The 22,349-nt window shown below is 39.9% G+C and overlaps 1 protein-coding gene across 11 annotated transcripts in view; it reads left to right on the top strand.

The window, feature by feature from the left end:
- USP34 (ubiquitin specific peptidase 34) overlaps positions 1-22,349 on the top strand; it is a 118,517-nt gene that overhangs the window by 70,778 nt on the left and 25,390 nt on the right. For all 11 annotated transcript variants that reach the window (XM_077176269.1, XM_077176271.1, XM_077176263.1 and 8 more), the window contains exons 36-53: positions 1,413-1,453; positions 5,046-5,170; positions 6,311-6,463; positions 7,411-7,515; positions 8,007-8,062; positions 9,486-9,606; positions 10,944-11,127; positions 14,601-14,764; positions 15,775-15,840; positions 17,138-17,284; positions 17,377-17,433; positions 17,529-17,606; positions 18,280-18,374; positions 19,315-19,487; positions 20,066-20,219; positions 20,947-21,025; positions 21,977-22,030; positions 22,126-22,221. In XM_077176269.1, coding sequence (XP_077032384.1) covers positions 1,413-1,453; positions 5,046-5,170; positions 6,311-6,463; positions 7,411-7,515; positions 8,007-8,062; positions 9,486-9,606; positions 10,944-11,127; positions 14,601-14,764; positions 15,775-15,840; positions 17,138-17,284; positions 17,377-17,433; positions 17,529-17,606; positions 18,280-18,374; positions 19,315-19,487; positions 20,066-20,219; positions 20,947-21,025; positions 21,977-22,030; positions 22,126-22,221 — 1,948 coding nt within the window. The remainder of the gene's footprint in view (positions 1-1,412; positions 1,454-5,045; positions 5,171-6,310; positions 6,464-7,410; positions 7,516-8,006; positions 8,063-9,485; positions 9,607-10,943; positions 11,128-14,600; positions 14,765-15,774; positions 15,841-17,137; positions 17,285-17,376; positions 17,434-17,528; positions 17,607-18,279; positions 18,375-19,314; positions 19,488-20,065; positions 20,220-20,946; positions 21,026-21,976; positions 22,031-22,125; positions 22,222-22,349) is intronic.

The following is a 22,349-nucleotide window of genomic DNA, read 5'->3' as shown; positions in this document are numbered from 1 at the left end:
CAGCCACATCACACACTGAGCCCCAGAGGCTGCAGATTGCCTTTCCTTAGTCACCTCCTGCAGTGGCAGGGAGGAGAGGGGTGAGAACTCTGTGCTCAGGGTGGAAGGCATGGGTGTGTAAATGATAAATCACATCAATTCTCATGCCAACATGTGGGAATGGTCCTCACTCGGGGTCACCAAATGTGGTGGTGTGCTCAGGGGTCCCAGGAGGAGGGAAGAGATGAGAATATGAGAATCCTGACTCCATGTTTCAGAAAGCTGATTTATTATTTTATGATATATATTATATTAAAAGAAAATGATATACTAAAACTATACTAAAAGAATAGAAGAAAGGATTTCATCAGAAGGCTTGAAAGGAATGGAATAATAAAATCTTGTGACTCTCAGAGAGTCTGAGACAGCTGGGCTGTGATTGGCCATTAATTAAAAACAACCACATGAGGCCAATCCCAGGTGCACCTGTTGCATTCCACAGCAGCAGATAACCATTGGTTGCATTTCATTTCTGAGGCCTCTCAGCTTCTCAGGAGAAAAAATCCAAACAGAAGGATTTTTCATAAAATATGTCAGTGCCACCAAAATCCCTTCTTTGTTTTCTCCAGAGCATTCTTAATGCCAAGGCAGCATAAAGGAGAAATTAAAATAAATTCACATGTTGCTTAGTTGTCTGTCAGTTTTGACTTATTTTTCCCACCCTGATGATACTGAAGGCAAAATCTGACCTATTGGAGATTTTGGTCCTGTTGCCTTTTCATCCTGGGAAAAGCAATTCTGTGTAAGGCTGCATTGTGGCAGGCAGAATGATGCTGGGGAGGTCAGGTTTTTGTAGAATTGATTCCAAGTGATGGATAGTTGCTTTACTATATTTTTAAAAGATTGTTAAGGGCATTCAGAACATTTCCAGTCTGCAAGTGTGCTTAACTTTCACCTCTAGTTGAGTTGCAGGAAAAATATTTAAGTATATATGCTATATTTTTGGTTTCATAACCTTTTATTGTAATTAATAAAAATGGAAGTAACTAAATAGAAGCATTTAAAGTTTGGAAATGTTTATTCAGAGTGTGGTTCCTTTATGAAGAAAACTAGATTTCCTCTGTATGGGTCAGTTCTTAGCTCTGACATCTCTGGCTTGGATAAAATAAAGAAGGGGCTGTGGGTACTTCTCCTTGGCTTTTAATCTTGTAGTCAGTAAAGCTTCATGGGGGTGACTTGAAGGCTTCCATAGTTTTGTTATTGTTGCTAATTTTGAATACTGCTAGCAATGAATCCTTTTAAGATGAATTAAGATTTTCCAAGTGGTTACTTAAGAGTAACTGTGTTGTGACTTGTGTGTACTTGTATTTCTGAGTATAATCTGTTATGTGCTGTGTGATAAAATTCAAATTACTTTCTCTTCTTCCCATCAGGGTGTTGAAGGCTCAGTCTGATCACAGGTCAAGGCATGAAGGTCAGTGCTGCAAAACAGCTGTGTCAGGAGCTAATAACAGGGATGGCAAATTGATGATAATTTATTATTTGGGTTTATTCCACCATTAGAAAGATGGAAAATTGTTTTACTCCAAGGAAATACCGCTGGTTTCTAAATGAAATCCAGTCCAGGTTTTTTCCCCAGTCTGGATTTTCTGTGAAATCTGGTTCAGGTTTTTCCCTGAGCCACTTCCCAGGAGAAATCCAGTCCAGTTTTCCTTCAGTCCTAATTCCAGGTGAAATCCGGTCTGGGTTTTCCCGATTAAGCATTCCAGAGAATTCCTGTCTGGGTTTTTCCTGCTCCTTTTTCTGGCTGAAACCTCACTGAGATTTTCCCAATCCTCTTTCCAGGCTAAATCCCATCTGGATTTTCCCCCATTCCTGCTCCCACCCCTCATCCCCAAACTTTATTTAAGACCAGGAAGGGGGGAAGTTCAGTTCTATTTTGGGAGTGAAGCTGGGGCAGTGGTTAGAAGCATCTTCTGCTCAGTGAGTTTTTCAGCTGCTTCCCTCTTGCCAAAACACTTCTTACTGGGCTTCTGGCAGAAATTCTGTGTGAGAATTTTCAGCTCAGGTTGCATCAATGAGGAGGACAGCAAATTGAGACAAATCCCATCCAGCACTTTATCCTGCATAAATAACCAATGGCACAGGTATGCAGGCAGCATCCTGTGGAAATGTAACACTTTGCAAAGAAGAAAATAGGAAATTCAGGTGGAAGTTAAGTAGAAGGTGAGGGGGCTACCAGGAATAAACTGATTGCACCTGAAAAATTAAAATTAGACCTTATTCCAAGAGCAGCTTTCTTTATTCTGCCGTGAGGAAAAGCTTCATTGGCAAGACAGGTGGGGTCCTATTCCATAAAAAAAACTGTTCTGGGCACCCCTGGACACATCTGTAATTGGGTGTTCAGGCCTTGTTTACAGGGAATAAATCCCAGTAGATACTGCTGCCATTCGTTTGATGGGTCTGTGCTTGGGCTCCTGCTGCTGGCAGTCTCTCTCCTAAATAATCAAAGATGAAGAATGGTTTCTCTGTTGATAATTCCTTCAGAAAATGGGGTATTTGAAAGTGTGGTCCTGGAAAGCATCCTGGCCTTTTTACCAGAGGAAAGGTGGCACTGGATGGAGTCTGAAGCACTGCAAAATTCTCATTCTAATTTTATTACAAAGACACTACCTAAGAATTTCCAAAGTTATTTGGGGGCTGCAAGGTGATTGCAATGGAACTTTTGTTTGAGGCAACGCAAATGTAGCCACAGAAATGAGTACAAAACAGGAAATAAATGTGCAGATGTGATGCAAAGCACCAGCTCACAGCTCAAGAAGTAGAGATTTAGGAAAGGACTGTGCCCCTCACTGGTAATTTTAATCTAATTGGATGGTCATCATTAGTACAGTGGTCAGTGTTTAATCAGCATATTGATAAAACTCCTGAGGTTTTTTGTATCCTAAGTGCCAAGAGAGGTTTTGTCTTGCCTGTTACTGAAATAAATGCCATTTTGGGTGTGCAGCCCTTCTGCCCAGGAAGCCTTTGCTGTGCTTACACCCTTTAGAACTGGTAGGTGTGATAAGTCAAAGGCAAATCAGAGTAAAAGGCTGCAATTCTGTCACTGTGCTCAGCCTTCAAGGGCAGCTCTGAATTTGGCTGCCTGCATTGGTCACCTGATGGCAGTGGCAGCAGTGTGGGATCATGAGAGTGATGTCCATGAAACAGGAAACCTTAAGGGACTGTGAGTAAGGGTCTCTTGGGAGCGGCACTCTCAGGTATCTGAAGAGCTGCAGCCAGTCTGTTCTCCTGCTGAAGCTCACAGTTTGGGTGCTGGAGTTACCTTGATAAATGGTGTGCAGTGCACAGCTAGGAGGGAAATAAGTGCTGGGTGTCAGGTGTAAGGAGCCAACAGATTGGTTAAGTGTATGTTTGACTCTAGACAGGCATGGCTTACAGTGGGGTTTGTCTCCTCCTGCAGTCACTCACTCACTATTCCATGTGGGGTTTGTCTCCTGCAGTCACTCACTCACTATTCCATGTGGGGTTTCTCTCTCCTGCAGTCACTCACTATTCCATGTGGGGTTTGTCTCCTCCTGCAGTCACTCACTCACTGTTCCATGTGGGGTTTGTCTCCTCCTGCAGTCACTCACTCACTGTTCCATGTGGGGTTTGTCTCCTGCAGTCACTCACTGTTCCATGTGGGGTTTCTCTCTCCTGCAGTCACTCACTATTCCATGTGGGGTTTGTCTCCTCCTGCAGTCACTCACTCACTGTTCCATGTGGGGTTTCTCTCTCCTGCAGTCACTCACTGTTCCATGTGGGGTTTCTCTCTCCTGCAGTCACTCACTCACTGTTCCATGTGGGGTTTGTCTCCTGCAGTCACTCACTGTTCCATGTGGGGTTTCTCTCTCCTGCAGTCACTCACTCACTGTTCCATGTGGGGTTTGTCTCCTGCAGTCACTCACTCACTGTTCCATGTGGGGTTTGTCTCTCCTGCAGTCACTCACTCACTGTTCCATGTGGGGTTTGTCTCCTGCAGTCACTCACTCACTGTTCCATGTGGGGTTTCTCTCTCCTGCAGTCACTCACTGTTCCATGTGGGGTTTGTCTCCTGCAGTCACTCACTCACTGTTCCATGTGGGGTTTCTCTCTCCTGCAGTCACTCACTGTTCCATGTGGGGTTTGTCTCCTGCAGTCACTCACTCACTGTTCCATGTGGGGTTTGTCTCCTGCAGTCACTCACTCACTGTTCCATGTGGGGTTTCTCTCTCCTGCAGTCACTCACTGTTCCATGTGGGGTTTCTCTCTCCTGCAGTCACTCACTATTCCATGTGGGGTTTGTGTCTCCTGCAGTCACTCACTCACTGTTCCATGTGGGGTTTCTCTCTCCTGCAGTCACTCACTGTTCCATGTGGGGGTTGTGTCTCCTGCAGTCACTCACTCACTGTTCCATGTGGGGTTTCTCTCTCCTGCAGTCACTCACTGTTCCATGTGGGGTTTGTGTCTCCTGCAGTCACTCACTCACTATTCCATGTGGGGTTTCTCTCTCCTGCAGTCACTCACTCACTGTCCCATGTGGGGTTTCTCTCCTGCAGTCACTCACTCACTATTCCATGTGGGGTTTCTCTCTCCTGCAGTCACTCACTCACTATTCCATGTGGGGTTTCTCTCTCCTGCAGTCACTCACTGTTCCATGTGGGGTTTCTCTCCTGCAGTCACTCACTCACTGTTCCATGTGGGGTTTCTCTCCTGCAGTCACTCACTCACTGTTCCATGTGGGGTTTCTCTCTCCTGCAGTCACTCACTCACTGTTCCATGTGGGGTTTCTCTCCTGCAGTCACTCACTCACTGTTCCATGTGGGGTTTGTGTCTCCTGCAGTCACTCACTCACTGTCCCATGTGGGGTTTCTCTCTCCTGCAGTCACTCACTCACTGTTCCATGTGGGGTTTCTCTCCTGCAGTCACTCACTCACTATTCCATGTGGGGTTTCTCTCTCCTGCAGTCACTCACTCACTATCCCATGTGGGGTTTCTCTCTCCTGCAGTCACTCACTATCCCATGTGGGGTTTCTCTCCTGCAGTCACTCACTATTCCATGTGGCTCTTGGTGAGCTGGGCTCACTGCTGCTCCTTGGTGAAATCCAGCCTGGCTGACAGTGACCATTTGCAAGACTGGCTCAAGAAACTCACCCTGCTTATTCCAGAGGTATGGAATGGGGAGCTTGGTGCATTCCTAATTAGTGTCATTACCTTTGGCTTGCCATTCAATCCAAGACTTGTGGTTTCTGCTCCAAGTGGCAGGATCTGCTTCAGTTCCTTGCAGTGCTGGGTGAGAAGTGATCATTGGAAGGTGGCTCTGTGCTCAGTGACAAACCAGGTTATAAACTCTCACCTTTCTCCTTGGCTTCTGTTTGAAGGTCATTTTTTCATTGCCATTCGTTGAAATTTCTGAGTAATTTGTTGAAATTTCTGGGTGATGCCACCTGACTTGAATTAGCTGAAGTGTACTTCCCCCATTATGTTTTTTACATTACTAGATTTATTTTTTACTATTTATTTTTCTATAATTAGAATCACAAAATGAGGTGAATGAGAATTGATACCAAAATCTTTGTCACGACCAAAGATTGGTGATGACATTTTTTACTAAAGCTAGACCAAATTTTTACTAAAGCTAGACTGATTTTTTACTAAAGCTAGACTGAAGATGGTCTACAGGCTTAAATGGAATAAAGGCTTAAAAATTGCATCAGTTATATTCACAGTAGAATTTTTTTTGTATTTATTGGTGATTGCTTAAAGGTGCAAGGGGGACATGGTGTAATAATTCTTATCTGTTGTTTTATTACTCAAGCACAGAAAAATCTTACAGGCTGGCTCCATTTAAAATCCCTGGAAATGAGAGAGTGCAAACTTCCAAAGCTTGATTACACTGTGGATATTTTTATTAATAAAATGAAGAAGAAAATAGTTTTTCTAGAGAAATTAAATTAATTAGTACTTATGAAAGAGTAAGGGTAAATTCAGGATTCATGTAGATTTCCTTGATTTGCCTGATGTGATATTTTCTATTCTAGTCTCTGTAATCATTCCCATGGAAAATACATAACTTGAGACACAGGACACAAACAAATCATCTTTTTAATTAGAGTAGTATAATTTGCATTTTTCTGTAAGCAGTTGAAATGCACATTATTTGTAATCCCTGTTTTAGAAGGACACATTCAACCCTGATAACCTCTTGGATATTATGACAGGAATTTCTATACCTATGAAGGAAAAACATACAAAAGAAGAAATCTTCCAAAGAATGTGTGTAATGATGCAATTCCATGATTTTTCCTAGACTGCAGTTCGCCACGAGTCCTGCAATGGTTTGTACAAATTGTCTCTCTCTGGCCTGGATGGGGGAGACTCCATCAACCGCTCCTTTCTGCTGCTGGCTGCATCAACCTTGCTAAAATTTCTCCCTGATGCTCAAGCTCTGAAACCAATTAGGGTAAGAATTTAAGAACTGACAAGACTTTCTCAAAGATAAATTTTAAATTCATATTAAAAAAGGAAAAATTTTAAAATCAATATAAAAAGTAAAAAAATTTAAATTATTATTAAAATGTAAAAAAATTAAAATTATTATTAAAAAGTAAAATATAAAAATATAAAAATTAATATAACATATAATAATTTAATACTATATATAAGATAACAAAATATTGGTTCATTGTTATGTTATGTTATATTATATATTGTTAAGGATTTAAGTCCATAACAATATATGATATATAATATATTTTATAATATAATATAAACATATAAAATATAAAAACTAAACATGGTAGCACATTATTGTTGTGTCTGACATACTGTTTCAGATACACAGAGGCTTCTGATTTAGATGCTTCCAGAAACTTTCCAAAAATGGTTAAACTGTGACACTGCAGTAATTTACAGCTCGGCTGTGCCTGGAGAAATGCAGCACAGCTTTTGGGAAGTGCTCCTGTTTTCAAATTTCAGTGTCCATGTACACAGATATTTTTTAAAAGAGTTAAATTAAAACAACCTACAGAAGATTTTTAAATATTTATTTGCTTTTTAGGAGAGTTTAAAATTAGAGATGTATTTACCAATTGGAATCAACCCACATTTTTCATGTTTTGTCCAGTCTAATCCTGAATGGTTTTGTGGTTTGCAGTGGGTGGGATGAACTCCACGCTATTCTACAAATCTTTTACAGGTCTGGCAGATCATCCTGACAATTTTTCAAGAAAATTAATAAATATTGCAGAAGAAAAACAGAGCATACACTGTTACCATTGTGAAATACATTGTTCTTATACTTACCCTAGAGGCTTGAAGAAAGTAATTCTCTTGTAACACAGTTACTGTGCCTTTTTAATAGAGTTATTTTGTGTTCTACTTCAGAACAAAAGCAATTTCTCTCCACAGATAGAGGATTATGAAGAGGAAGCTGTGCTGAGACCTGGTTGTAAGGAGTATTTTTGGCTGCTGTGCAAACTGATTGATAACATTCATGTCAAAGATGCAAGTCAGGTAGGTTTGCCTTGCATTCATACCAATGTTTATTGCTTTTAATTTGTGTCTTCAGACATTTGTTCTTGAGATTTGATGGACTGTGAGCAGCTCTTGGATGTTTCCCATCTCTCAGTTTACTCTGTACTCAGTAGCTCTTGGAAGTTTCAGGTAGTGCCTCTGTAGAGTCAAGAAAGGAGATTGTTACAACACACAAGGTGAACTTAGTTGAAAGTCACAGACATGAGAATAGTGTAATTATCTGTGATAATTACACTGTTGATAATTCCAGTGTGTTCCAAAGAGGAGCTAATCAAGTTTTTGATTGAAGCTGAAAGAGTTAAATTCAGTTAACAGCCACTTAGCATAAATCAGAAAACTTACCTTAGAGCATGCCTGAAAATGAGTTTGAATTATCTCTGTTTTTCTGTGTGCAGTAATAATAACATTTCCTCCAAAAGAAGTCCATAATTCTTTCCCGTTTGTGTTCCATTTTCTTTCTTTTCAATCAGACAACCCTACTTGATTTGGATGCTCTGGCCAGACACCTTGCTGACTGCATTAGGAGGTGAGCCTTACCCCCAGCAATGTCCCTTGTGTTGGAGTGTGTTTTTAGTTTGATTTGTGGTTTTGTAGTCTCTCTGTATTTTTCTCCCCCTGTTTTTAGAGTGACACAGGCCTGCCTTTGTTATTTAATTGAGCCAGGTCGTTTATCTGTTTGTTACTCAGCTACTTCCTTGCCAGGTTTCAAACCCCCTTCCTTCCCCCCATCCCCAGCACATCCCTCTGGCTGTCCAGGAGGGCCAGGACCCCTGCCAGGGGCTCAGAGACCCTGGCACAGAGCCCAGAACACCTGGGGGTTTGATTGTGACCCGTGGAGCAAATGACCAGCCTTAGATGAAGATCAGCAAGCCACAACAGTTTAGGTAGAATATTCATGAAGTTATCACAGGGTGGAAAAGTAGATTTTAGGGTTTCTGGTATGGGGGTTCAGGGGGCAGGATGCAGGGAACTGGGTGTGTCCAGCCTTTCTCCTTCTTCTTCTTCTTGGCCTCCATCTTCTGCTGTGATGTTGGCACTTCCAGATTGGTTTAGAGTAGAAGCTCAGTGTCTAACATGGGTGATGGGTATTGGGCAGTAATTGTAAATATTGCACAGGTAGTTTTTAGTATAAAGACATAACCCCACCCCGGGGGCAGGCACAGTGCCTCTGTCTGTCCTGCTGGACAGACCTCAGCAGGGCAGGAGAAAATTTTTTATAGGTAAGGAACAATAACCAACCTTGAGAATGGGAACTGAAGAGCTCTGACTCCTTCTTCAAGTGCTGGGCTGGGAAAAGAGACTTTCTGACTTTTGTCAGGGTCACTCTGACAAGCTAAAGATCCTGACACCCATCCAGTTGTTAACCCTTCCTATCCCAAGCTGTTCTCCTCCCTTGAAATCCTTCATTGGTTTATACACCTTGTATTCCCCACCTTGTGTTCCACCCCCATTTCTCCTGTTGAAGATTGTATCCTCCCCTTTATGAGCCATTGTTTGCCATGTTCACTGGGTGCATTGTCAATGGGGCAGAGCTGTGACATCCCTTCTTGTGATGGTGTTCACAGGGGTCTCAGGTTGAGGGGAGAGACGAGGATCTGACTCCATGTTTCAGGAGGCTGAGTTATTATGATATATATTATATTAAAACTATACTAAAGGAATAGAAGAAAGGATTTCATCAGAAGGCTGGCTAAGAATAGAAAAGGAATGATAACAAAGGCTTGTGACTGACCAGACAGTCCAGACAGCTGGGCTGTGATTGGCCATTAATTAGAAACAACCCCATGAGCCCAATCCCAGATGCACCTGTTGCATTCCACAGCAGCAGATAACCATTGGGTACATTTTGTTCCTGAGGCCTCTCAGCTTCTCAGGAGAAAAGAATCCTAAAGGCAGGATTTTCCATAAAAGATGTCTGTGACAGCTTCTCTGCCTGTGTGTGCATCCAGCAGGGAGATCCTGGACCACCAGGATGGGAACATCGAGGATGATGGGCTCACAGGGCTGCTGCGCCTCGCCACCAGTGTCATCAAGCACAAACCACCTTTCAAATTCTCCCGCGAGGGCCAGGTGAGCAGGACACTGCAGCACCACTGACACATCAAAACTGGGCCTTTTGCACCACATTTTGATTGCAGGGCTCAATGTATAAAAGTTTGTCATATTTCTAGCCTTAGGATGATGGGCAAGCCCACACATATTCCTTTATTAACAAGCAGCACATACGGTTCCTTCCCTTTCTGTGTAATTTCAGGGTAGAATTCTTCCATCCCTGAAGTTTTATTTATTTTCATTTCTTGTCTTTAAATGTTTTTTTCTGTTGATCAGCATTAACTGGTTTAAGTCCTTAACAGCAGCTAATTTTGACCAGATCCTGGGCAGTCTGATCTAAAAGTAACAACCCCTGTGCACTGGCAGAGATCTGTTACAAGATTATTACATTCCACCTCTAAGGTGCAAAAGTGGTGAAGCAGGGGAAGTTTGCTAAAAAACTATTTTATTTCTATTAAAACTATTTATCTGTATTAGCTATTTATTTATATTAAAACTATTTCTATTAAAACTATTTATTTGTATTAGCTATTTATTTATATTAAAACTATTTTATTTCTATTAAAACTATTTATCTGTATCAGCTCTTTATTTATATTAAAACTATTTTATTTCTATTAAAACTATTTATTTTATCTTTGAGAACTGCATTGTCATTAAAAAAAGGCAAATTGTGTGTAAAAACAATTTTAGATTTATTCTTTTTCTGTAGGCTCTACAGAACTTATTATTGGGCCTTTTCAGCTGAAAAGTAGGCCCTGGTGTCTAATGATGTTGTTTATATCTTGGCTGTTTATTCTGTTGTTATAAAGCAGCCCTGAAGGTAATTTGATTGTCCAAATGTGACACTGCTGACAGCATTTGAACAGACTGCCTCTGTTCTACTGGAGAAGTGTATTTAACTTAGGGAGAGCTTGCAGATTAAATGAGAGTAAGAATTCAATTCACAGAATGCAGTGGTAGAGGAGGATGTGGAAATTAAAACAGAGGAATACAAAGGTCAGGTTTATGTAGCTTGAATGTATGGAAAGCTTAAGAAAAACTTGAGAGAAACTAGTCCTAGAAGTTACTGAAAATCCATGTCTTGTTTGTCAGGTTATCAATCATAAAACCAGTCATATTTTGTGATTCTTTTCCAACTGGTATGTTCCTCTTTAGACTATGATGTGGTTACAGTGCACTTTATGCAGTATAAATTGTTGGAATTTGTGATTCAGAACTTGTATTCAGGTCAGAAAGTTCTGCATGATAGAGGTCCAGAAAGTCAACAGAATTTCCTAGAAAATTGTTGATGTATGGTTCATGTTTTAAGAATACATTCAGGCTGCTCAATGTGCCAATTTCGTGTTTTCCAGGAGTTTCTGAGGGACATCTTCAACCTCCTGTTCTTGCTGCCCAGTCTGAAGGACAGGCAGCAGCCCAAGTGCAAGTCCCACTCCTCCAGGGCTGCTGCCTATGACTTGCTGGTGGAAATGGTGAAAGGCTCAGTGGAAAACTACAGGCTGCTCCACAACTGGGTCATGGCTCAGCACATGCAGTGTAAGAACCTCTGGAGTGTTTGTGGCCACTAACTCTGCTCTGGGAATTCACTTCCTAGCTCTGCTGTGTATTCCCTGTCACCTGGAGCAGTGGCGCACACGTGTTGGCATCTTTTGCTCACCTACCAACGACATCCCATAATCATTTCCATATCACCTGTTGTTAAATATTATTATTTAGAGTGTGTGGTGCTGTTAAATGGCAGGTACACACAGGTAACACTGGATTTTACATGTTTCACCCTCTTGTGCTGGATTTTAATTTCCCTTTTTCCTTTCTGACATGAACCATGGGATATTTATATATAAACCAAAGTGTGGAAACTACATGAAGGAATTGGAGTTCTGAGCAGCCCTGTGATGTTTTCAGAGCCTCTGGTATCATTGCAGTTGACTTCAGTCTGTACCCAGATATGTGCATTTAGCAGTTCTGCTGTGCCTCTTGGCTTCCATGCTTCCTGCCTTTTGGAGCCACAGTTCCTGTGTATAATATGGAAATCAGCAACATTTCAAGCTAGTTAATATTTTATCTTTGGTTTGCAAATCCTTATTATGCATTTTTAGCTTTAGCTAGGTTTCTTTCACATGCCCAGTTAAAATTTCTCTAACCTGAGGTTCTGTAATTTATTATAATGTGTGGAATTGATTTTAGTGCCTTACAATTCAGCAAGCAAAAGAGAAATCTGATCATAATAATGCTTTGTGTTCTATTCTCTTATGCCTGGGGCCTTCCAAGGTCTCCTGTGCTCAGAAGAAATATTATGAAGAATATATTTTATGAAAATATTGGATATTTATGTTTGCTATGAGCACGTTATCTGCTGCTGAGGGTGTCTCTGTCTCTCCAGGTGCAATCATTTGTTTTTAACAATCAGTGTTTTCCTCACTCCAAGTCTCAGTAATTCCTCTGTAGCATTTCCCACAGTTGTTAGTTTCTTTCAAACACTCTTCCCTAGATTGTTTGTTCATCCCAAGTTCTCCAGAGCCATCTGCTCTGTGCTCCTGCTCCATACCCAGCATTTCTCACTTGCATGAATGTTAATTTTATTACAACTGCCACAGTGCTGTTGTCTCTGTGATGTGCACCCAGCACAGGACTTGTGAAACCTCATTTGCTTAAGGGCTTGTTATTCCATTGTTGTGATCCAAAGATTATTGAAACTGGGCTTTTCCACTTTGTCATCCCTGTAATCTTACTGGTCTTCAAAACTCTTGTCTTAGGTCTATCCCTCCATCCTTCCTAGGAGAAACATTAAGGGAAATACTAGAAATTTCCATCCTGGCTTTGGTTTTAAATCTGTTTTCTTGGCAGGGAGGGCTCCCAGTTCATGCAGGATGATCTCACTGAAGAGTGGATTTAGGTATCTTCAGTTGTTCATAGAATTTCTTGCAGTATTTTGGAGTTTTGCTTCTTTAAAGACTGATAAAACCTTTCAGTTCAAAGAGTAGGTGCTTCACTTCCCAGCAAGTTAAAGATCATGTCTGGTGTTATCTGCAGCAGGAGCATCCTCAGAAGGTGGAATGTAAAGAAATGCATGGTCATTCTGAGAGGAAAAAATTCAGCTTCAGTTTGCTTAAAATAGAATGTGAACATGGCAAGTTTGGTTTCAAGTTTCCCCTTCTCTTCCTGAGAAAAAGCTGGTTTCTATAACAACAGTGAGGAATAAAGAAGATAGACATCAAGGAGCCTCAAATTTGCCTTTCTAGTTAAGATCCATATGGAGAAGGAAAAATTTTATTACACAAATGAAGTCAGTCACTTAAAAAATCCCAGGCTGGGGAACACAAGGTCATCCTGAGAAAGTCCTTGTCAAGTTGCTGAATGCTCTTTGTCAGATGGAAGGAGGTGGAAGATCCTCCCAGCTGCTCTGTGAAGTACAGAGGAGTCAATGATTGCTTTGCAATTAGAGCTTGATGAGCTCCAGGCAGGGAGAGATGCTGAGCCCTTCCATCAGAAAGGGAGAATGAGGATGCTGTCATTCAGGGATTGCAGCTAAGGGAGGGAATTTTGCATTATTCTGCCAGGCTCATGACCTCCTTTAGGAGGTGAAATGTGCAGGGGAGCTTTGTTTCAACTGGCTGACCAGCCCAGGTAACCTGAGGTCACAGCACTGAGGTTTGCTCAAACAGGAGAATTAAATCTCTTTTCTTCCCTCCTTGGAGCTTCAGGGCTAAGAGTTGTTTTGGTGCCAGTGCCAAAATGAAGATTACAACCATTATTTGTTGTGCAACAGAAACTCTTGAGCGTCTGGTCTCTGAAGATGTGAGGATGCCAAATAGTTCCTGAATTTTTGTCTGATGGTGTGGATTGAGAAGAATCCCTAATGAGCCTTTCATCTGTGACAAAATAATTGAGGATTTAAAGTTTCAGTCTTGAACCCCACATAGCTTTTGTGGATTGTAAAATAAATCCAGACTGTTTTTGGGGATTTTTTTCTTCCTCTTTACCTGAACATATACTTCAGCAGAGGTGCTGAATTATTTGTGGGACACACTGTGCTTTCAGAGAATGACATCTTTGGGGATGAACAGCAAAGCTGGATGCATTGCAGGGCTTTGTGTCCAACTTCTTGGATACCAAGGAAGATTGTCTAAGCTGGTTACCATCTTCTTGACTGGCAGATGAGAAGAACTTTGCCATTCTTCTGATTTCTTGGCAGCCATGTCAGAACAAGGCTCATGAAAGAGTCACTCAGCCCTGCCAAACTTGTCTGGTGCCTCCCTGTGTAAGAAATCCATCCCTACATCTGGTATGAAATTCAGAGAATAGAAAGCTTGGAAGAAAAAGAAAATGGCTTTTTCAGTCTGATTCACTTGACATTTGGAGAGCACAGAGAGCCCCTTGCAGCCCAAAGCGATGTTGCAGGAAGGCTGCTGCTCTATCCAAAGATTTTAAAGATTTTCCTGAGGAATGTTTAATCCATTTTCCTAAAGATCAGGCACAGTCTGGCTCATGCCTGTAAATGTACTGTCACCATGATATTTTCTGAAAAATCCCTTTGCCAGGATTGCTTCTCCTGGGAAGAATCAGAAGTCTCAGAAAAGAATGAAAACAATAATTACCTGATTGTTTGGGAATGTGGTCTGGAGATCATTTACCAACAGCTGCATCTTTGATTGGTTCCTTGTGAATTGTTTTTAATTAATGACCAATCCCCATCAGCTGTGTCAGACTCTGAGGAGTCAGTCATGAGCTTTTATTATCATTCTTTTCTAGCCTTTAGATGTATCCTCTCTCTTTCTATAGTATAGTTTTAGAATAGAATAGAATAGAGATATCAGCCTTCTGAGAACTTGGAGTCAGATTCTCCTCTCTCACCTCATCCTGGGCACCCTCACAACACCACAATGTACAGAGCATAAGCAGTGACATTTTCTTCCCGTGAACATGAAGCTTTTCATTGTGTTTGTATTTTTGCAAATTGCCCTCTGAGCTGACTGTTCTGCTGCCTGTGTGGTTGCTGCTTTCCACAGCCTCCCATGCCCCTTACAAGTGGGATTACTGGCCCCACGATGACGTGCGTGCCGAGTGCAGGTTTGTGGGCTTAACCAACCTTGGAGCCACGTGTTACTTGGCCTCCACTATCCAGCAGCTCTACATGATCCCAGAGGCCAGGCAAGCAATTTTCACTGCAAAGGTGAGTGGGGGGCTTGGGTAGAAATTCACATTCAGAATCCATGCAAATACTGAAAAAATACAGATTGACTTCTGAGACTTACATCTAGATAGAGAACATTGCTTTTTGTGTAGTTGGATGCTTTTGCTCGTGTCTTTTCAGTGAGTTTTTTCTGAAATATTTAATGTGGTAGGTAGGTTCTTAAGGTGGCAGTGAAACCAAATGTTGTAAAAGTCATATTTCTGTTGCTGTCATGTAGCTTGGTTTGGGTTTATGGGAATATCTGTTGTTTCTTAACTGCTGATTTGTCATTTTGTTAAGAAATGTTTTTTCATCAATGTTTATGAAGTCCCAGAGCACGTTATCTCGTGCTGCCAGAAGTGCAGCAGGTCCTGTAAATTATCATTCTTTGGTTGACTTCCAGAAGTTCAATATTATCACTTTTATCTCTTCATTGTGAGAGAGAAAATATCATTGTGGTCCCTGACATCAGCAGGGCACACAGTGTGTGTGAAACACCCTAACTGGCAGTGACCTCATCATTTTCTGTTATTGTTTATTGCTGGTACTTGTCATGTAACTTCTGGATTTGCCATTTATAAATGCAAATAAAAAGCTAAACAAGGGAGTGGAATTAACATTTTATTTAAAATTACATATTTATTACTGGTCTGTACAGGAAATGCATTGTGGGAGGGCTGTTCAGAGCCCTTACAACATCTGTGAATTAAAAAAAATATTCCAAAACCACTAATACTTTGTAATACTTCCCCAAAAGCTCCTACCTGCAATAAATTTTTAGCAAGTAGAGTTATTTTATTCTCAGGTTTAATGTTGACATGCCAAAAAAAAGTGTAAAATAAGTATAAAAATTCTAAATAGAAAATAATAGACTGTGTGTTCCTGTACACAATCATTTTTCTCAAGGGTCCATAATAAAGTAATGGGGTTTTTATTTGGCTGTTACATCTATTTAATGTATGTTTTTGGAAAATAATAAGATCAAGTCTTCTTTTATTAATTTCTGACAGTATTCAGAAGATATGAAACACAAGACCACTCTGCTGGAACTCCAGAAGATGTTTACATACCTAATGGTGGGTGTGAAAGAGGGTATTTTAGAAAGTGTCCTGTTTTAGAGGTTCTTTGTACATAGTTCAGGTGAATCCATTAATTACAGAGGTGTTGGGGAGGTGGTGATCAAAGAAAATTCATTATTTTTATTATTTGCATTTTCCTTGCTCCAATATTTAAAGATTAATCCATTGAAATACAGCAAAATTCTGAGATTCCAGGACCAAACAAAATTAAAGCAGTTGCCAGGTGTTCACTGCTGTTAAAACACTGAAACAATTCTGAAATAATGAAAAAAAACCTGAGGAGAGTAGAGTGTCTTGACACTGGTTTTGTGTTAGAAATTCACAACCACTTTGAAAACAAGTGGGGAAAAGGATCTTGACTTGTAATGCCTCCCATGAATCGCAGAAATTATTAAATTAGGTGTTCATTAAGCAGAAAATAACATAGGAACAGAAAGTCATAGCAAGACTTAACGTTTAAATCTTGGAGAAAGCCTTTTTTCTAAAAAAGGCAATATTTGATTTTTTCTAAAAAAGGCAATATTTTATTTTTTCTAAAAAAGGCAATATTTGATTTTTCCTATAAAAGGCAATATTTTATTTTTTCTAAAAAAGGCAATATCTTATTTTTTCTAAAACAGGCAATTTTTTTTTTCTAGAAAAGGCAATATTTTATTTTTTCTAGAAAAGGCAATATTTAGAGGAGGTGCTGCCTTGCTGTGCATCCTTAAAAGAGAACAGAGTGAGTGAGTCCTGCATTCCCAGTGTGCAAGGCAGTGCAATGGGGATGGATTCTAAAGAATTGCTTTGGACTGCACATTCTTTGCTCTGGCTAAACACATCCTGTTGCAAACTAGATGAAAACATAGAGGAGTCTGAATGAGAATTGAGCACTTGGCAAGATTTAAGTCAGCAATGTCCAGAAATACATAAATACAAGCTGATGTTCTCACATTTTATTTTGTGTCTGAACAGATGTGCAGAAAGTGCTCATGTCACATCTTCAGCCAGGATATTTTATTTTAATGATTCATTTAATGAAGTTTTCCTAACTATTTTAATACTTTTTTAGTAGTGATATTTTACTCACTGGTATCATGATAATGGTTATCAATTAGCTAAAAACTGCTTTGCATTTCAGCAGAAACGTTGAAACATTTAGGAAATGTTCTATGCAGAAGATTGTAAAATTGTGTGTAAAAGATGTCTTTTTAAAAACAGATACACATATATAGGTGTGTGTGGTACATCTGTGTAACTTGAAAAGGAAAATATTGGGGTTGATTTGGTTTTGTTTGGTATTTTTTATCCAAAGGAAAGTGAATGTAAGGCCTACAACCCAAGGCCTTTCTGTAAAACCTACACCATGGATAAGCAGCCCTTGAACACTGGAGAGCAGAAGGACATGACTGAGTTCTTCACTGACCTAATAACAAAAATAGAGGAAATGTCTCCAGAACTGGTGAGTTATTAAGAGGGAACAAAAGGGAGCTTGAGAACTTAGGGATTTGCTCAAATTTCCTTGACAGAATTTATTTATTCTTTCTTCCGCAGAAAAACACAGTGAAAAGTTTGTTTGGAGGTGTTATCACAAACAATGTCGTTTCTTTGGTAAGTGCTCCTTCTCTGAGCTAATCTTTTAAAGATAATATCTCCTAACTTGTCAAAAAAAGTGATTTCATTGCTTTTCTCTTGCCTTTGTTCAGGACTGTGAGCATGTGAGTCAGACAGCTGAGGAGTTCTACACAGTGAGGTGCCAGGTGGCAGACATGAAGAATATTTATGTGAGTAATGCCAGCCTGAGATCAGTCTCAGATCTCAGCTGCAAAGGGCACAAAACACGGCCACACACTTGAAGATGGCAATGCTTTTTGTCTGCACTCCACTTTTGGGGTGTTTTGAGGTTAATATTATGAGGTAATTTAGTTTCAGCTTTTCACTGCTGTGTTCCATCAGCTGGAGCCTGCAAGAATCATTGGCTGTTGTTTTACAGTCAATAATCTCTATTTACTTGTTTTAAACATGATGTGGTCATTTTATATGAGAACTGTAAATGTCAAAAGATTTAACATTTACAAGTACTACTGTTAATGAAATTAATTTGAAGCCTACACCAGCATAATTCTGTGTTTTCAAGCTTTTTAAACAACCATTATTCCCACAATGAAATTTGAATTTAACGGATTTGAATTCTTGGAGACAGCTTGGAATATTGAGTACCATTTTTAAGTTGGTTCCTTAATTCTGTATATGGGTTAGAAACTGTTTTTCCTGTCAAGCTCTTCTCTTAGTTCAGGTGTGTGCTCTTCTGTAAAAAATTCTGGGGCTTTCTTTTCGTAACTTATGGAAATGTTAATTAAACTCAAAGTAAGATTGAAAGGGAGGGGTTTGGAAAGCAGGCACGGGGTCAAGTAAACTCCATAAATATCCAAGATAACCTCCTTTTTTTCCATGTAGGAATCTCTTGATGAAGTAACTATTAAGGACACCTTGGAAGGTGACAACATGTACACGTGTTCTCACTGTGGGAAGAAAGTGCGGGCTGAGAAAAGGTGTGGCCAGAGAGAAAGAAATATTCCTAATGGTTCTTGTTAGGAAATCCCTGGAATTCCATTGGGAGTAACAGTAATCCCTCACATGGAGCAGGACTCTGCTCTTTCATTCACTTTATATCATGTTAGGCCTGTAAGGATCCCTGTGCAAACCAGAAATTAAAAGGAAATCAAATTTCCAAAGCCGAGAATCCAAAGTATCTTAGCAGAAGACACAGGAAAATGTTCATGACCTTTTTTAATTAAAAAACCCCATTAATTGGTACCTTTGGGAACATTAGTCCTGGGTTTAAAATACTAAATGCTTTCAGAGGTTGGTTGGTTACTCATTATACAGGATAATTGTTTAGGTTTCATGTCACCCTGAATTTCTTAATTAAAATTTGTAGCTTTAAAAATGTTTCCATGTTTTGCAAAGTCTGCTTATAAAGAGAAAGTAAATTAAAATTTTATGTTGTCTTAGTATTGCAGCTAAGAAATTCCTTTGTTAGAGTTGGAAAACCTGGTTGTTTTAAATGACATGGGTGGGAGAGTAACTTACTTGAAAATCATGATTGCAAATGTTATGAGATTTTCTGCAGGAGATGTTCTGCCTCTGTCTTTTGGAAGATGGTAACTCCCTGCAGTGAGGGGATTTGCATTGTTGAATTCATTCATGGCTTATTTTATGATACTATTTTGGAAAGCTGGCTCCTGCCATATGAGTAAATTTGCTGTTTCTTCCAAGGTACAATGACAGCATAAACTGAATTGTTCAATGGGCTAAATTTGACCTTCCTGCTGCCACTCAGTCTGCCCTGCTCTGGGGCACTGAATTTTATATTTATGTCTTAGCAACAGATCTCCAATGTTACACTTGAAATAAATGCTTCAAATCTCTGTGCAAATCCAATTCACCCTCCCAAGCTTTTGTAACTCATGTTTGTTTGTGATCCTCCAGGGCATGTTTTAAGAAACTACCTCGTATCTTGAGCTTCAACACCATGAGATACACGTTTAATATGGTGACCATGATGAAGGAGAAAGTCAACACCCACTTTTCATTCCCTTTACGTTTGGATATGACACCCTACACTGAGGATTTCCTCATGGGAAAGAACGACAGGAAAGAAGGTTTGCTCATAAAATGGATTCAGCAAGCTTTGGCTCTCTGTCTGTGTTACACACTCTGTATTTATTTGTGTATTCACTGCCTGTATACAGAACAGAAGCAAGTAAAATCAAACAGAACTTTAATCGACCTATATTCCCAAAGTCACTGTATTTCACATAAGAAAAATGGCCAATTTTTGGTTTCAAATATTTTTTAATTTGAATTAATCTTTTTTCATAAAGTATGAGAGGAATTGCAAATAATTGCATCCAGTTTGTTGCTAATATTGAAGTTTGGGTGTTAGGAAATAACTGATTGAATATGGTATTGAATTCTTTCAGGTTTTAAGGAAGATGGTGGTGTTTCAGTTTACTGCATTGTTTTTTTATCTTTTTATTTTCTTCCCTAGTAAAGAACTGTTATTCCTGCTCCCATATCTTTTGCCCGAGAGCCCTCTTAATTTAAAATTTATAGCAATTTGGAGGGAGGGGGTTACATTTTCCATTTCAGGGGAGGCTCCTGCCTTCCTTAGCAAACACCTGTCCTTCAACCCCAAGACAGGAAATAACTGATTAAATATGGTGTTGAATTCTTTCAGGTTTTAAGGAAGATGGTGGATATCTGAAGGAAACTGAGAGTTATGAGTATGACCTGATTGGTGTGACAGTTCACACAGGAACAGCAGATGGGGGCCATTACTACAGTTTTATCAGGGACATTGTCAATCCTCATGCTTACAAAAACAACAAGTGGTGAGCTGTGCCATTTCTGTTTCCATGCTTTTAATAACTAAAGCTTGTTGGCTTTGTTAGGTGCAGTTATACAGGGGATGCATCCCGTAGGCTCCTCTGGAAAGCACAGGATGTTGGAATTTGATAGTTGTAAGGATATTGATTTATTGGCCTGCAGATCAGGAGCCAGGAGGGCTTTGTGGTCCCTCAAACACAGGGGTGGCAGGGAATGCTGTGCTGGCCTCAGCACAGCCAGGGATTGCTTCCTGAGGGGACTAGATTGGAATTATTGCAGCACAGAAGATTTCCTAGATTGTCCTTCCTGAAATCTGTTTGGTGCCTAGGCTGAGGATCCAGCTACATTTCTGGCTGGAGAATTTGGGGAAGGGGAGGGACATGGGCATGGGAAGGGAGGAGGGAGACAGAAGAAAGCAGGGAACACTCTGCCTGCTGTTTCTGGATGTGGTATCTCCATTTCTCACTGGAGCCCCAGCATAGGAGACAAGGTTTCCTCTCTCCCTGTTCTCCAGAGCATTTCTGGAACAGAAGCAGCTCCTGACCTAATCCCTGCTCCAGGGGATCCCAGCAGTGCCTCCTTGTTTGGTGTTACTGGAAGGAAGCCACTTTGGGACCAGATTGTCATTTGCTGGGATCTAAACAAGACATTAGAAGTGAATAGGAATATTTCAATCTGAGGAATCTTTGCAACTGCTCACGAGGCTTTATTTGCCTATTTATTGCCTTGCAGGTACCTTTTCAATGATGCTGAAGTTAAACCCTTTGACTCTGCCCAGCTTGCTTCTGAATGCTTTGGTGGAGAAATGACTGTAAGTTGGCACCTGAATTTTTGTCATGTTCAACTCTCCCAGTGTCTGTTACAACCTCTTACAGCCCAGCTCCTTGTATGAGCCTTTAAAGGAAGCTGTCAGAAGTACAGTGCAGGTATTACTAATGAAGCAAAGTTAATTAGTGAAGTGTCTCTCCAAAGAAGAGGTATTTCTGTACTAAATCTGGTTTTTATCTTACCATTTATTCATCCAAAAAAAAAAAAAGAGTCTGAAGCTGATTTAGGAATCAGCTTTTTATCATACCATTATCATACCATTTATAAAAAAGCTAATTTAGGAATCCTCACTTGGGGTGGCTGCTTAGCTCAGACCATTGATGAAAAAATAATTACTTCAAGCTTAGGTGTATTCTAGGAAAAAAAGGGGCATTTTGATCTTTGTCTATGTATTATAACTTGTATTGTATTATGCCTCGTGTAAAAACTGCCTGTGACATCAGTTGGAATATTTTTACACATTATTAATACAAACAACACTCAAATGTTCAAAGGTTGTGCCTGAATTGATCATTATTTACAGCTGTGTACAGGATATAAAGCACATTATGGATAACAGAGTATCTTACTAAAGCAGTTCTGGGCATAAGACAACTTCTCTTGTCTGGGAAAGACAATATGCTGAAATAAAACCAAAAAATTCCTTTGTTTGGCACATGATAAAATACCTTTAGATGCCTCTAAAGAAGAGGTGTCAGTGAGATGGATGAGCCAGGAAATTGCTTGGGATGGAGGCAGAATATTGCACAGTAGCTTTGAAAATTCAGAATAGGCCAGAGAAGAAAAAAAGAAACACGATTGCTTTGAGCAAGAACCAAATTGTCAGCCACCCTCATAAATATAATGAAATAAATGTGCAAGTGAACTATCACAAACTGTTAGAAACTAAAGCATTAAAAACTTGCAATTAATGGTTTTGCTTTCTTCTTGACAGACAAAAACTTATGATTCTGTTACTGATAAGTTTATGGACTTCTCCTTTGAAAAGGTATTTCTCTTCCAAACCCTTGCTGTATGATTCTATTTCTGATTTCATGATTTCTCTCTCAAAGCAAAAATTATACAGATGTTTTTTTCTCCAAGACACACAGTGCTTACATGCTGTTTTATAAACGGATGGAGCCAGAGGAGGAAAATGGCAAAGACTACAAATTTGATGTTTCATCAGAATTGCTGGAGGTACAAGTTGATTTGTTTTAACACCAATTTTAAAACACTCTAGGAGGCCCTAAACACATCAGAAATCTGAATAAACATAGGAAAGCAAAAATAATTTAAAGCACTCATGTGGCAGTCCTTTCATTTTG

Source organism: Agelaius phoeniceus, chromosome 3, assembly GCF_051311805.1.
Source record: "Agelaius phoeniceus isolate bAgePho1 chromosome 3, bAgePho1.hap1, whole genome shotgun sequence".
Classification (NCBI taxonomy): Eukaryota; Metazoa; Chordata; class Aves; order Passeriformes; family Icteridae; genus Agelaius; species Agelaius phoeniceus.
The sequence above is the reverse complement of the archived record's forward strand: the minus strand, read 5'-3'. Positions and strand labels throughout refer to the sequence as shown.